Genomic DNA, 16,743 nt, shown 5'->3' with positions numbered 1-16,743 from the left:
AATTCCTCCCAGTGATAACTACAACAATCAAGGCTTAACTACAACAAGACTGTGCACAAAGCTCACGAAGGGGTGCACCAAGTGTGTCCACCCCAGGTAATTGGGGAGGCTGAGCCACTGGGCCCTATAGGACACCTAGCACAGAAAGCTACTCTATCAACTCAGGGAAACATAAAAAATGCGGAGACAAAGAAACAGGTCACAAATGACAGAAATGGAGGAAAGCAAACTATTGGATATATAGAGTTCAAAACCACACTTATAAGGTTTTTCAAGAATTTTCTAGAAACTGCCAATAAACTTAGTGAGACCCTCAAGAAATCTAGTGAGACCTTTGAGGATATGAAAAAGGACCAACTAGAAATTAAGCATACACTAACTGAAATAAAGAATATTATACAGAGTTCCAACAGCAGACTAGAGGATCGCAAGAATCAAGTCAAAGATTTGAAATACAAAGAAGCAAAAAACACCCAACCGGAAAAACAAAATGAAAAAAGAATCCAAAAATATGAAGATAGTATAAGGAGCCTCTGGGACAACTTCAAGTGTACCAACATCTGAATTATGGGGGTGCCAGAAGAAGAGAGAGAGCAAGATATTGAAAACCTATATGAAGAAATAATGACAGAAAACTTCCCCTACCTGGTGAAAGAAATAGACTTACAAGTCCAGGAAGCACAGAGAACCCCAAACACAAGGAATCCAAAGAGGACCACACCAAGACACATCATAATTAAAATGCCAAGAGCAAAAGACAGAGAGAGAATCTTAAAAGCAGCAAGAGAAAGACAGTCAGTTACCTACAAGGGAGTACCCATACGACTCTCAGCTGATTTCTCAACGGAAACTTTGCAGGCCAGAAGGGAATGGCAAGAAATATTCAAAGTGCTGAATAGCAAGAACCTACAACCAAGATTACTTTATCCAGCAGAGCTATCATTCAGAATTGAAGGTTGGATAAAGAGCTTCACAGATAAGAAAAAGCTAAAGGAGTTCATCACCACCAAACCAGTATTATATGAAATGCTGAAAGGTATCCTTTAAGAGGAGGAAGAAGAAGAAAAAGATAAAGATGCAAATTATGAACAAATACACATCTATCAACAAGTGAATCTAAAATTCAAGTGAATAAATAATCTGATGAACAGAATAAACTGGTGAATAGAATAGAATCAGGGGCATAGACAGGGAATGGACTGACTATTCTGGGGGGGGGGGAGGGTGTAGGGGGTGCGGGAAGAGAATGGACAAAAATCATACACCTATGGATGAGGACAGTGGGGGGGGGGGGTAAGAGCAGAGGGAGGGGTGGGAACTGGGTGGAGGGGAGCTATGGGGGGAAAAAGAGGAACAACTGTAATAATCTGAACAATAAAGATTTAATAATTATTAAAAAAAAACAACAAAAAAAATTAAAAGGGGATTTATGAATGGGGAAAGCTGTAACTTTAAGGAAACGTGGTAGAGAAGTCTTCATATATGAGTAAAAACCAGTAAAGAGGTTGTCATGAACAATGGGAAGGAGGTGAAGGAGAGAAGCAATCATGCAGTCACCTGAGAAAAATTTCTAAGCAGAGGAAATGGCAAAAATTAAGGTTCTAAGGCAGGAACATAGCTAGGAACAGCAAAGAGGTCAGTGGGCCTGGAACAGAATGAGCATAGGAAGAGAGCAGCAAATCAGGTTAAAGAGGGGCCAGAGGCATACTGTGTAGGGCCACATAGGTTACTGTAATGTCTGTGGTTTCTACTCTGAGTGAAATGAGAAGCATTGGGGGTTTTGAGCACAGCAGTGACATAGTCTGATTTAAACTGTATTAAGGACACCCGGCCCTGGCCAATGTGGACAGTTTGATTCCTGGTCAGGGCACAATGTTGGGTTGTGAGTTCAATCCCCAGTGGGGGTGTGTGGGGGAGGCAGTTAATGTTTCCTTCTCACATCAATGTTTCTCTCTCTTCTTCTCACTCTAAAAATCAAAAAGAATATATTCAAACAAATCACCCAGGCAATGAGTTGGTAAGAGACTGAAGGTTAAACAAGGGTATAATCAAGGAGATCAGTTAAGATACTACTACAAAATATAAACAAGAAATGTGAATAGCAGGAGGGTAAAAAGTAGTCAAATCCTGGAAATACTTTGAGGGTAGAGTTGAAAGGATATGGAGCATCAGAGAAAGAGAGAAGTCATGAATTACAAGGTTTTTCTCCTGAGCAATTGGAAGAATGGAGTTCCCTTAACTAAGATAGGAAAAACACAAGCGGAAGTAAGAGATCAGGACCTTAATCTTGGACATGTTAGGTTTGAGATATTTATATATTTTAGTGGAGCTGGCAAATGGGCAATTGGAAATCTGAGTCTGGAGTGTAGGGGTCAAGTCTAGAGTCAGAGAATTGAAAGTCATCTATATATATAAAAGCCTAAGCAACCAGAATGCCAGAATGACCAGTCGCTATGATTTACACTGACCACCAGGGGGAAGATGCTCAATGCAGGAATTACCTCCTGGTGGTCAGTGCGCTCCCACAGCCAACCTCCCATTGCCGGCCAACCTCCCGCAGTCCCTCCCCGAATCCGGCAGGCTCTGGTCAGCAGCTGGCAGCCCGCAGCCAGCAGGAAGGCCCTGGCCAGCCCTAATCGCCGGCCAGGCCTAGGGACCCCACCCATGCACGAATTTTGTGCACGGGGCCTCTAGTCAGTTTATAAATGGTATTTAAGCCCAGCTTGTGTGGCTCAGTGGTTGAGCATTGACCCATGAACCAAGAGGTCACTGGTTTGATTCCTGGTCAAGGCTCATGCCTGGGTTTTGGGCTCAATCCCCAGTAAGGGGTATGCAGGAAGCAGCCAATTGATGATGTTTCTCTCTCATTAATGTTTCTACCTTCCTCTCCTTTCCTCTCTCTCTAAAAATAAATAAAAATAAAAAATTATAAAAGGTATTTAAGACCATGTATCTGGATAAGCTCACCAAGGGAGTGTAGACAGAACACAGAATAGGTCTAAGAACTGAGCCCAAATACTTGATGTTTCTCTGTCTCTCCACTTCCCTCCCACTCTCTAACAATCAATGGAAAAATAATCTCAGTTGCCCTAGCCGGTTTGACTCACTGGATAGAGCGTCGGCCTGGGGATGGAAGAGTCCCAGGTTCGATTCTGGTCAAGGGCATGTACCTTGGTTGCAGGCATAACCCTAGTAGGGGGTGTGCAGGAGGCAGCTGATCGATGCTTCTCTCTCATCAATGTTTCTAACTCTCTATCCCTCTCCCCTCCTCTCTGTAAAAAATCAATAAAATATATTTTAAAAAAATAATCTCAGTTGAGGATTAACAAAAAAATAAAAAATAATTAAAAATAAAGTAGAACAACAAATTAATGTTTCTCTCTCTAAAATAAATAAAAATGTAATTAATAAATAAGAGATTATAATATTATAATACAAATTATGCTTTCCTTTGTTTTTCATGTCTACTTTTAATAAATAAAAAATCAGGTAGTGTTCTGGTAAAACACCAGATAACCCCATTTTATTGGTTTTTTGTTTGGTTTTTAAGACTAGGACAATTGAGAATTTTGGCACTATTCTTCTTTTGGGTTGTATATAATTGGGTTTTATTAGATAAAAAAGGTTTGTAGCACATAAAAAGCACTATCTGATGGAACTAGAAAACTGAGAGTGCTGGTAGTTGTTTATAAGGATAAAAGAATTTAACACTTGAATATCATATAATTTACAGATATTTAAAAAATATTATAAATACTTTCACAGCTGACTAACAGAACATATGTTTAATCATTTAATGTTAATGAACAGCTTTTAGAACAATGGGTCAGACATTTCATGAAGAACTGACTTCAGAAAGCCTGAGCATCCTAGGGAATAATTGACATTTAAAGTTATGTGACTAGCAGAGGGCAGAGATCAGTCTAAGTACAGTGTGTCCTATGACAGGATGTGTTACCTACTCAGTAATCATGGCAAGTAAAGAGGCAGAAAGACAGATGACTTTAATTCCAAATCAGAGCATCACATCAACAGAATTCTTAGAAGAAAGATGAAAACAGTGAATGGTTTGATAACAAAATGAAGTGGAATGATGCTAATGCAGATGAATGGCCTACTTACAGCTCGTTACATTTCTACCGTATATAAAATAAAAAGAGAAGACTTGCCAATTTGTATTTTAAGATTTAAAAGACGCTACCCCCAAAAAATCTGCTCCTCTTCAAATTCTTCTCCGAACAATGGCCATCTCCACCCTAAAATTAGAAACCAAGCCAGTAAGAACCAGAGATAAGAATGTAAATATATATTGCCAAAACTTTACCTATTAATGTTAAATTATATGTAACAACATATTCTATTAAACTACTAAATGATAAACATGCTGGTCAAGCCAGAAGATTTGCTTCAATGCTTTGCTCAATTTCTATCCTTATTAAACACAACCTTCATGATATGTTTAAATGCTGTTCCAGAATGTTCAGCGTAGAAGCAAACCCATGTTTCATACTTATCAAATATATTTGTTTGCTCAGAAATATTTGGTGCTTCCAGATACTGGGATCTTATTTTATTTTACATTAAAATTTTTTTCCTTCTGTAATTTCAAAGTTTTGAGCATAAGCTAAGAATGACCACTAATCATGACTGAGATAATGAATGTATCATTAAAATTATATGACTTGCCCGGCTGGTGTTGCTCAGTGGATGGAGCATCATCCCATGTACCAAGAGGTCACTGGTTTGATTCCCAGTCAGGGCACATGATCCGGTTTCAGGTTTTGGGTTTGATCCCCAATTGGGAGATGCAAGAGGCAGCCAATCGATGTTTCTCTCTCATCAATGTTTCTATTTCTCTCTCCCTCTCCCTTCCTCTCTCTCTAAAATAAATAAAAACATTAAAAAATAAAAATAAATAAATTAATTAAAATTATATGATTTAATATAAGCTGTAGTTTTATTAGGATGTACCAGTCAGGCAGTTTTTATATATATAATTTAATGTTCAAATTAAGAAAACATAAATAATTTAAAGATTAATAAACTTAAAAACAAATTTAGGTGAATATATATATATCCATATATATACAGAATTTATTATATATTTGTAGAATTATCTAGTAGCATTTTTGCATGTAATATTAAAAAAAGGATTTTTAAAAAACCATACAGTGATTCTGGGATTCCCTGAATTTTCAGCTGCTGCCTTTTCTATTCTGCATCTGGCAGGTTCTTCTTCCTTTCAGTTTGTGCATTTCCTGTATTCTAAAAAGTAAATAGAAACAAGGACCTTAATTGAGGAAATGGTGAGTCTTTGGCTAAGGAAATATAGCCACAGATAAGTACTTATACTTTGCACATGCAGGCTGTTTCATAAGGTTCAGGGAAACTATCTAGCAAAGTATCCTCATTATCATCATGAAACAGAACTGAAGGTAATTTTTGTATGGGCTCTTATCTCTCTTCCTAATACACTCTTTAGCAGTAATTTCGGGTTTCTCTCTAGATCACAGAGTCTATTCAATGCATGCATGTACTATTTCAGCATACATTTAAGATGCCTAAAAGAGTTTAATGTACAACTGGGAAGTGTCTGGATCTGATTAGGTAATTCAAAAACAAGTCAATGACAGAGCAAAGAATAAAAGAAATAAGTTGCTAGTACCTCTTATATTTTTAACAACATGTGATATTCTTTTTTGCTCTAAACTAACAAACTACCAACTCAAAATTTAGGAAATATTCTTAATTCTGACATTAATTTATTAAAAGTGTCTAGAATAGTCTTAGATGCAATTTCAGTCACTTGTCAAAACTGCATTTGAATGGGAAATACAAATAAAATACAATCACCATTGATAACTTCTGGTTATTTCTCTTTTTTAATTTTTTCTAATAACTACAACCGTTTCAAGGTCATTCTTAAAAATGCCATCTTTTTAGAAGTTCTACACCATATGAGCAAGAAGGAGTTTTCCCTTTCTATTTACTTTTGTATTTTAAAATTACAGAACTACCTTAAGAGTTCTTTTCTTTTTGCATTGGCATGTAATTGTAGTTCCAGAGGGGCTCTCTGAGGACAGAGGGATAAATACATAATAGCACATTACTAACATGCCCAAACTCAGGAGCCCTAACTCACCAATCATTCTAAATATGTGCAAATGGTGTGCTGTTCAACATCAAGTCACCCAAGTTTAAAGCAACCTTATTACTTTTTATAATTAACTAAAAGATGACCACTAATGGCTTTCATGTTCTAGCTAGAAAATTTCTCCTTTCTGCAAAATAAACTGGAGAGCTCTTAACATGTTCTAGGCCAAGAATAAAGTATAAATGTCACAAAAAGTATATCTAACAATGTCGATAACTGTTTTACTTGAATGTTGTAGAGATTGAACAGACTTAGTTAAAATACCTTCTTAAGTAGTTTCAGATCAGAGTTTCTTCATTTTTCTAATTTACTCAAATTTCCTTGATAGGGATGTGCTAATTTTATCATGAATAAAAATGTAATCAAGCTCTGGGCTGTGTGGCCCAGTTGGTTGGGTGTTGTCCTGTGCACTGAAAGGTTGCTGGTTCCATTCCCAGAGCACGAGTCCGGGTAGGGGGCTTGATCCCCAGCAGGGGGCATGCAGGAGGCAACCCTCTCATAACAATGTTTCTTTCTTTTCCTCTCCCTTCCTCTTTCTAAAAATGAGTGAACTATTATTTTTTTAATGTAATCAGTTTTGTTTTTTTTTTAAAATAAGAAACTGGGATAACAAAGTTGCCGACCTCCCGAAAATAGAAGGCTAACTATGTGATTTAATTCAGTGGGTGCTCTGCACAATCCCCTTCTTTCAAAAGAATACGTTTAGAGAGTATTCATTTGGATGTTTAGGGCTTCAGATTTCCAAATAAAATTCAAGACTCTCTCTGGTGGGTCGGGGCTGGGACATTTCAACAAGATTATCTGATAGCTAGCTAAGAGCAAATATTTGTGAAAATAGGACAGCAGGTAGACAGAAGGTAATCGAGAACAAATGGGAGGGGAAAAAAAACCAGGAAGTGGCCAGTATAACCATAAGTTTATGCCATTATTCATTTCCTCTGGCATAGGTTACTTGTCCAATGCTTGGTAATACACATAACACATACTCCTTTCCCTGAATACAATATTCTAATCACTTCAACATTCAAATAAAGGCTGGTATTCATTACCCTCCCCCGCAAAAAAGTTATAAAACCTTTAGTAAGTAGTTATTCTGGAAATATATATATCGGTTTCTCAACTTCAAAGATTACAGAATTTTTAATTTTTACATAACTTTCCAATGATAATAACTAAATTTACACACCAAGTCAAGGATTCTAAACAGCATTCTTTAGTTAAATCTATAAACAAAAAATGTTTTACCTCTTGTTTTTCTTGATTTTGGTCCACATTAAGTAAAGTTGGTATTTTAGATGAATCTGTTTTCTTTGATTCCTTCTTCGGCACTTTTATCTGTTTAACTTTTGCAAAAATATATACAACAATGACAACTTATTATTCTTCATGAAAATTTTACTTTCCTTTTTAAGAGTTTCAAATGGAAATTGTGATGCCCACTTAAGTCAGTTCCTCACTTTATTGAAAAGGAACTGAACAAATTATGAGTTGTAATGGTAAAATGCACCAGTCATAAATTATTTGTTTTATAACTTTACAAAAGTAATATATCATTAAAAGAATACATGTATTTTTTAAATTCTGAGTATAACTGTCAAATGGATCAGATATTTCCTCTTGAACTGTACAAGTACTATATTCTTGCTATTATATTAAGTTTTCACAAGGTGTCACTGTTCTTCAAAGAACATAACATTTACTCTGCCAAAAATGAGTTTCATTTTAAGAAATCAATACCTGTTAAAAATCTTAATCTACTAATTCTGTGGATTCCTGAAGCTCATATATAATTCCTGCCATTATATGGGCAAATAATCATGGGTAAACATAGGAAATTGATTTGTTCCAGATCATATACTGAACCAAAACCACCTTCTTCAAATACTGTTCTTAACATTTCAACAATACTAAGCTAATAAAATATTTAACTTCTAAAGTTTTCTTAACCTTTCTTTAAAATTTTCTCATTTAAGTCTCACCCCTTATTTGATGATGGGGGTTGGGGGGGAGGGTATCCTCATCTACTGAAAATATTTTTCACAGGGAGAATGAAAATATTTTTCATTAGGGAGATAATTTACTATTTTCTCCCTAAATCACACTATAACATGTAAGTTATGTTAGAAAAAAGGTTTTGTGAAAGATAACATTGGGAGATTTGTAATTCTATGCAACAATTATGTACCTTCCGTTCTTTTCATATCATTTGATTGTATTATGAAAGGCAATTTTGGGAAATGGAATTCTTTCCTGTCAGGTCTGGAAAAATTCAGCTTCCTTTTATTTCCACTTGCCATTTGGTCACTTTGACTTGTCCGCTCACTAAATACACCTTTCTCCATTTGGTTCTAAACAAACAAATAAGCAAGAGTTAATTTGAAGAAAAATGTGTAACTATTCAATGACAAGCCTAGAATTATTAGCCATTCAGATGGTATAAGGCAGTGGTCGGCAAACTGCGGCTCGCGAGCCACATGCCGCTCTTTGACCCCTTGAGTGTGGCTCTTCCACAAAATACCGACTTCTGCACATGGCCCATGAAGTTTCAATCGCACTGTACGTGTGCACCCACACGTGGTATTTTGTGGAAGAGCCACACTCAAGGGGCCAAAGAGCCACATGTAGCTCGCGAGCTGCAGTTTGCCGACCACTGGTATAAGATATGCATAGCAATGCCTTCTAAAAGAGAATACCAATAAATATATAAACAGATTAAAGTTCAATAAAAGTTTCATAAAGCAACATTATTTTTAGCATATTGAATATTCTGAGAATAATAGTCTCGATCATGAGAACCACAATCTTAACTTTTAATTTTTAATCCTATTCATTATACTCTGACTTTGGACAAATTGCTTCAATTCATTTTATTAAAAATTTACTTTTCTAGCCCTCACCAGTGTGGCTCAGTTGGTTCAGCATCATCCCATGCACCAAAAGACAGCAGGTTCAATTCCCAGTCAGGGCACATGCCCATGTGGTGGGTTCAATCCCCAGTAAGGGTGCATATAGGAGGCAACCGATCAATGTTTCTCTTTTTCTCCCTCTTCCTTCTTCTCTCTCTAAAATAAATAAAAACATACTGTTATTTTTTAAAACTATTTTTCAATTTAGAAATAATGTGCTCTGGACACTGGGAAAACCCAAAAGGAAAATAAATTACTTGTGAACTCAGCATTCTGGAAAACCTTTTATGTTTTCTGATGTTGCTCATTTGACAACAGATGATAAAAACTTTCCTAGGTTACTGAACTGTCTGGCTTCAAGGTGAGGGCTGAGGAGCAGCTTTCTCCCAGACTCAAGTGCTGGCAGAGGCCATTGTTCCTCTGCCCATTCCCCCCAGAGCTGGTGGCCGACTCCACATCTGAGTCTCCATCAATCTAGCTAACTAACATGTTTCCCCAGCCCTGATGATTCCCTGAAATCCCACTGCACCTAGTTTGTAGGCATACAAGTCCAGTGGTTTTTCCATATAAACAGCCTCTCTTGCCTCATGCTTCAGACTTTCCTAAAATCTCACAAACAAGTAGCATCTGGCCTCTGTGTCCCCCATATCTTTGCTAAGTGGCCCCACGCCTGACACTAGTAGCAGCCAGCCTCGGATCACAGCTTGGCTTCCCCTGGGCACCTCTAAGCTCAGCATAAATAACAGCCATTGGCAGATTGCTTTATAGCTCATGCTGGGTGGCCCCAAGCAGGGCACAGGTGGTGGCTGACCCAGTGGATAGCTTCAGACCACACCAGATTACACTTACCAAACAAGGCCACTCTACCAAGTCTAGGAGACATGGCAGCTCTACTTAATACATAGAATCAAACACAGGGAAGCAGCCAAAATAAGGAGACAAAGAAACAGGTCCCAAATGAAAGAACAGGAGAAATCTCCAGAAAAAGAACTAAATAAAATGGAGGCAAGCAAACTACCAGATACTGAGTTCAAAACAATGGTTATAAGGATACTCAAGAAACGTAGTGAGAACTTCAACAGCATAAAAGATAATATGAAAACCATAAAAAAGAGCTGATCAGAAATTAAGGATACACTAACTGAAATGAAGAATAAATGACAGGGAATCAACAGTAGAGTAGATGAAGCAGAGAATCAAATCAATTACTTAGAATATAAGGGAGCCCTGACCAGTTTGCTAGAGCGTCGGCCTGTGGAATGAAGAGTCCCAGGTTCGATTCTGGTCAAGGGCATGTGCCTTGGTTGTGGGCACGTCACCAGTAGGGGTGTGCAGGAGGCAGCTGATCGTTGTTTCTAACTCTCTATCCCTCTCCCTTCCTCTTTTTAAAAAATCAATAAAATATATATATATTTTAAAAAGAATATAAGGGAGCAGGAAACAACCAAATAGAATAGCAAAAAGAAAAAAGAATCCAATGAAATTAGGATAGTGTAAGAAGCCTTTGGGACAACTTCAAGCACACCAACATTTGCATCGTGATGATGGAAAACTTCCCTAACCTGGCAAAGAAAACAGACATACAAGTCCAGGAAGCACAGAGAATCCCATACAAGATGAACCCAAAGAGGCCCACACCAAGATACATCATAACTAAAATGCCAAAGGTTGAAGACAAAGAAAGAATCTTAAAAGCCGCAAGAGACAAGCAGTTAGTAACCTACAAGGGAGCTCCCATAGGATTGTCAACTAAGTTCTCAACAGAAACTTTGCAGGCCAGAAGTGATTGGCACAAAATATTCAAAGTGATGAAAAGCAATGACCTAAAATCAGGATTACTCTACCTAGCAAAGCTATCATTTATAATCAAAGGACAGATAAAGAGCTTCCCAGACAAGAAAAATTAAAGGAGTTCATCACCACCAATTCAGTATTATATGAAATATTCAAGGGTCTTCGTGAAAATGGAAATAAAACAAAAAAAGCTGGGGTAAAATACTTATACCAGACAAAATAGACTTTAAAACAAAGCCAAAACAAGAGACAAAGACCCAGCAACTCCACCTCTGGGTATTTATCCAAAAAACCCAAAACACTAAATCGAAGACATATATATTCATGTTGTTTTTTTATTACACTTTTAAAAATATATATATTTTTAAATATATTTTTTATTGATTTTAGAGAAGAAGGAAGAGGGAGAGAGAGAGAGAGAAACATCAATGACAAGAAAGAATGATTGATTGACTGCCTCCTGCATGCCCCACACTTGGGATCCAGCCCACAACTTGGGCATGTGTCCTGACCCTGAATTGAATCATGACCTCCTGGTTCATAGGTCAAAACTCAACCACTGAGCCACGCATACCAGGCAGCATTCATATGTTTACTGCAGCATTATTTACAATAGCCAAGATATGGAAGCAATCTAAGTGTCCATCAATAGATGAGTGGATAAAAAAGAAATGGTGCATGCTGGCTGGTGTTGTTCAGTGGTTAGAGTACAAGCCTGTGCACTGAGGGGTCATGGGTTGGATTCCTGGTCAAGGGTACACACCTGGGTTTCAGACTTGACCCCAGCCCTGGTCAGGGTGCATGCAGGAGGCAACCAATCAATGTGTCTCTCTCACACCCTTCTCTCTCTCTCTCTCTCTCTCTCTCTCTTCCTATTTCTATATTTCTCTCTCTCTCTCTCTCCCTCCCTTCCCCTCCCTCCCAGTTATACTCTCTCTAAAAGGCAATGGAGAGAATGTCTTCAGGTGAGGATTAACAGACCACAAACAAACAAACAAACAAACAGAAGTGGTGCATATATACAATGGAATATGATTTGGCCATAAAAAAATGAAATCTTGGTATCTGTGGCAATATGGATGAACCTAGAATGTTTTGTGCTAGGTGAAATAAGTCAGTCAGTCAATGCCAGATGATTTCACTTATATGTGGAATCTAGAAAAAAAATAGACAAACAAACAGAACAGAGGCAGACTCATAGATGCAGGGAGCACTTTGACGGTTGTCAGATGGGAGAGGGGGTTGGAGCAATGGGTGAAAGAGATAAAGGAATTCAGAAATACAAATTGGTGGTTGCAGAATGGTCATGGGGATGTAGAGTGCAGCATAGGGAATACAGTCAACAATATTGTACTATGTATGGTGTCAGATGGATGCTGGATGTATTGGGGTGATCACTTTGTATTAGATAAATGTCTAATCACAAGGTTATACACCTGAAGCTAATATAATATTGTAGGTCAACTGAAGTTTAAAAATGAAAGGCCATGTCTGGGTATCTCTTTGGTTAGAGTGTCATCCCAATATGCCAAGATTGAAGGTTTGGTCCCTGGTCAGGGCACATATAAGAATCAACCAATGAATGCACAAATAAGTGGAACAACAAATTAATGTTCTTTGCTCTCTCTCTCCCCCTTCCTCTCTCTCTCTCACAATCAATACATAAAAATATTACAAAAAATAAGACTACCCTTTAAAAATTTTTAATAAAAAGGAAAAGAAAAGCTTTCCTAGGTTAATGAATAATCTTCCACAATGTAATATATAGTATTCCATTGTGTAGATACACTCTAATGTATTTAACCAGCTTGCTCTTGGATGAATTTGTTTTCAATTTCTTTTATTTTTTTTAATTTTTTTATTAAATCTTTATTGTTCAGATTATTACATTGGTTCCTCTTTTTTCCCACCATACCTCCCCTCCACCCAGTTCCCACCCCACCCTCTGCCCTCACTCCCCACCCACTGTCCTCATCCATAGGTGCACGATTTTTGTCCAATCTCTTCCCGCATCCCCCACACCCTATTCCCCCCCAAGAATAGTGAGTCCATTCCCTTTCTATGTCCCTGATTCTATTATAATCACCAGTTCATACTGTTCATCAGATTATTTATTCGCTTGATTTTTAGATTCACTTGTTGATAGATGTGTATTTGTTGTTCATAATTTTTATCTTTACCTTTTTCTTCTTCTTCCTCTTCTTAAAGAATACCTTTCAGCATTTCATATAATACTGGTTTGGTGGTGATGAACTCCTTTAGCTTTTTCTTATCTGTGAAGCTCTTTATCTGACCTTCACTTCTGAATGATAGCTTTGCTGGATAAAGTAATCTTGGTTGTAGGTTCTTGGTATTCATCACTTTGAATATTTCTTGCCACTCTCTTCCGGCCTGCATAGTTTCTGTTGAGAAATCAGCTGACAGTCGTATGGGTACTCCCTTGTAGGTAACTGACTGTCTTTCTCTTGCTGCTTTTAAGATTCTCTCTTTGTCTTTTGCTCTTGGCATTTTAATTATGATGTGTCTTGGTGTGGTCCTCTTTGGATTCCTTTTGTTTGGGGTTCTCTGTGCTTCCTGGACTTGTAAGTCTATTTCTTTCACCAGGTAGGGGAAATTTTCTGTCATTATTTATTCAAATAGGTTTTCAATATCTTGCCCTCTCTCTTCTTCTGGCACCCCTATAATTCTGATGTTGGTACGCTTGAAGTTGTCCCAGAGGCTCTTTACACTATCTTCATATTTTTGGATTCTTTTTTCTTTTCCGGTTGGGTATTTTTTGTTTCTTCATATTTCAAATCTTTGACTTGATTCTTGGGATCCTCTTGTCTGCTGTTGGGTCTCTGTATATTATTCTTTATTTCAGTCAGTGTATACTTAATTTCTAGTTGGTCTTTTTTCATATCCTCCAGGGTCTCACTAAATTTATCGGCGGTTTCCATAAAATTCTTGAAAAACCTTATAAATGTGGTTTTGAACTCTATATCCAGTCGTTTGCTTTCCTCCATTTCTGCCATTTGTGACCTGTTTCTTTGTCTCCGCATTTTTTATGCTTCCCTGTGTTGGTAGAGTGGCTTTGTGTGCTAGGTGTCCTATAGGGCCCAGTGGCTCAGTCTCCCCAATTACCTGAGGTGGACACTCTTGGTGCACCCCTTTGTGGGCTGTGTGCACAGTCTTGTTGTAGTTAAGCCTTGATTGTTGTAGTTATCACTGGGAGGAATTGACCTCCAGGCTAATTGGCTGTGAGAATCATCTGTGTCTGCAGTGGGAGAACTTCTGTGCTGAAGACACCCTTCTGGGGCAAGACTTGCTTCAGTGGGGCTTTGGTGCTCACTGAGTCTGCTCCCTGAGTGTGTCCCTTATGGATCTGAGGAGTTGTAATCTGGATGGTCCCACTCTGACCACTGGGTACACTGGCTCTTGGTTCTAAGGAGGTGCTAATTTAGCCTCTGCCAAAGGCTACCCAGCAGGAGCTACGAAGAGATCTGCAGATTCCCTTTCCTTTTTTGGGGGGTTTGGAGGTGCCCAGATGAGGCCCAAAACTGTGAAGCAATGCAAGCTGCTGTGGGGCCTTGGGTCTTCTCTTGGAAGTTCTGGGTCTGTCTGACCCAGCTGCAGTTTGTTAGGTACTTTTCAGATTGCAAAGGGCCAGGGCATTCATATGCAAAAGCTTCTGCCGCAGCCTGGGTGGGGCAGGGTCTCAGAAGCAACAGGGCGGAGCAAACAGCTATGGCTGATCCTCAGCCCTGCCCTAAGGGGCCGGTGTGTCTCAGTGTCCCGGTAATTGCTGCAAGCACCTCTGAGGGAAAGCCGCCCATGAGTTCCAAGTTCTGCCTGCTGCCAGACAGTCCAGTTTCTCCCGGTATGAGTCCTGGGTCCCCAGAGAACTCCCGGAACCGGAGTTCAGAGCAGTCGGGAGCTTGTGACTCCCTCCAGATTCAAAAAGACAGCCGTGTCCTCAGGTGCCAGCCCCTTTCCGCGCGCTCGAGCCTCCGTACCGCTGCACTTCCGTAGCTCCTCTGGGTCTCAGTGTGCTTTTCTCTTTCCTTATAGTTGTAGAATTTCCACTCAGCCAGCCTTCCTATAGTTCTGGATGATGTCCGTTTTGTCTTTTCGTTGTATTTTTGAAGTTGTTGTCCTGTTTTCAATTTCTTATTGTAAATAACACTATGGTTCAATTTTTTAATAAGTACTTTTCTATGTTAAAAAATGAGGTAATGAACTACACTGATGATTTTTTTCTAGTGAAAACTAAAATGTATCTTTTTGGCAATTGCTTTAATCTATAAAGTAAGGTATTAACATTTTTGAGGTGCAAAAACAAAAAGTCAAGCCATGGATACAGACAACAGTACAATGAAGGCCAGTGAAGAGCGGGAGTGGGATACAGAAGGTCAATGGGGGTGGGTGGGGAGGGAGACATCTGTAATAGTTTCAACAATAAAAATAAATTTTTTTAAAAGTCTTATGACTTTTTAAAAAAATATATTTTGTTGATTTTTTACAGAGAGGAGGGAGAGGGATAGAGGGTTAGAGACATCGATGAGAGAGAAACATCGACCAGCTGCCTCCTGCACACTCCCTACTAGGGATGTGCCCACAACCAAGGTACATGCCCTTGACCAGAATCGAACCTGGGACCCTTTAGTCTGCAGGCCGACGCTCTATCCACTGAGCCAAACTGGTTAGGGCAAGTCTTGTGACTTTTAAAGGTGAAACATTTAACGCCCCCTCCCCCAAGTAACACACTGAATATACAAATCAAGTTAAAAGAAATGAACTAAAATTGTGAAGGCACTGAGGAAATGATGGCCTATTTTCATCTCAGGAGGGGAAAAAGGAAACTAAAAGTACATTTTAATAAATATTAGTGCCCCAGAGATGGAGAAAAGGGCAAGGGGACCAGTTAGAGGGATAATGTTGAAAGAGGCCGTAATTTAATTACTAGCTTCTTGCCTTACTTGAGTGGGACCTGTATCCTCTTGCCTGTTATTAGTCATAACATGTCCAATAGATTGTGAGGAAGTATGTCTCTTTTTTGCTCTTTCAGTTAACCTATTATTTAAAAACAAGTAAATAGTTATTAGAACTCCCCAGAAGTGCTTCTGTTTTAAGTTATACCATGGAAATCTAGTTAGAACACTGAGTGCCAAAATGCAATTGTCAGTCTTTAAGTGCTCACTGCTCTAAGTAGAGAGGTGAAAACAGAGAGGAGAACAGCTCCGTTATGGCTAACATCAGTGGTAACAACCATATTGTAGGGTTATTCCAATTGGCCCACTTGGTCCCTTCTATCTGATCTGAACCTGGGTCTTTGAATTTCTGGGTTTCTAAATTTCTGAACTTGCTGTCCAAAACTGGTTTACAACCATGGTTATTGCAGCAATAGTTTTTGGGTCATCTCAAGAACAACTGAGCTCTTGCTGTCTGTAACCTGCTGAACCTTTCGACTGGCACAGACATTTCCACATAGACAGGTCCACTTGCCCACCTCTGCAGAGCACTAACTTTCCCAGCATCTAGCCCAAATCAGTCTGGCAGGATCAGCTTGGGATATTGAACCTAGTCTCCTTCCTCATCTAGATATATTGAAGTTTCCCTAAATTTAGAACTGATGCCTTACTAGACAGACCCTGCCATCCATCACACTGCTCTTGATTAACAGACTGATGAACCATTCTCTCAATCTGTATTAGTAGCTAAAACTAGCCCAATATGTTGGTTTACTCTCAAAATATTTGACCTTGAAAGACTATTTGACTATAAAAGGTTATTCTCAACCATCCTCTCTCCATTTAGAGAATTCTCTCTGATACAGAAATAAAGCTTACTTTGTTATACCAAGGCAGGTCAATACCAGGACTTAGGTCATAGCACCTTTTTTTCCTCTCC

The 16,743-nt window shown here is 38.6% G+C and overlaps 1 protein-coding gene across 1 annotated transcript in view; it reads right to left on the bottom strand.

The window, feature by feature from the left end:
* Positions 1 to 4,167: 4,167 nt before the first annotated feature.
* Positions 4,168 to 16,743, bottom strand: part of CDKL3 (cyclin dependent kinase like 3) — a 41,131-nt gene continuing 28,555 nt past the window's right edge. Inside the window, exons 10-14 of the mRNA XM_070417163.1 lie at positions 15,813 to 15,906; positions 8,340 to 8,502; positions 7,400 to 7,497; positions 5,171 to 5,265; positions 4,168 to 4,256 (exon numbers count right to left, since the gene is read on the bottom strand). Coding sequence (XP_070273264.1) covers positions 5,212 to 5,265; positions 7,400 to 7,497; positions 8,340 to 8,502; positions 15,813 to 15,906 — 409 coding nt within the window. The 3' untranslated portion in view covers positions 4,168 to 4,256; positions 5,171 to 5,211. The remainder of the gene's footprint in view (positions 4,257 to 5,170; positions 5,266 to 7,399; positions 7,498 to 8,339; positions 8,503 to 15,812; positions 15,907 to 16,743) is intronic.

This window comes from Myotis yumanensis, unplaced genomic scaffold (assembly GCF_028538775.1).
Source record: "Myotis yumanensis isolate MYYU_CA2020_CCGP unplaced genomic scaffold, mMyoYum1.0.hap1 SCAF_5, whole genome shotgun sequence".
In the NCBI taxonomy this organism is placed as follows: Eukaryota; Metazoa; Chordata; class Mammalia; order Chiroptera; family Vespertilionidae; genus Myotis; species Myotis yumanensis.
The sequence above is the reverse complement of the archived record's forward strand: the minus strand, read 5'-3'. Positions and strand labels throughout refer to the sequence as shown.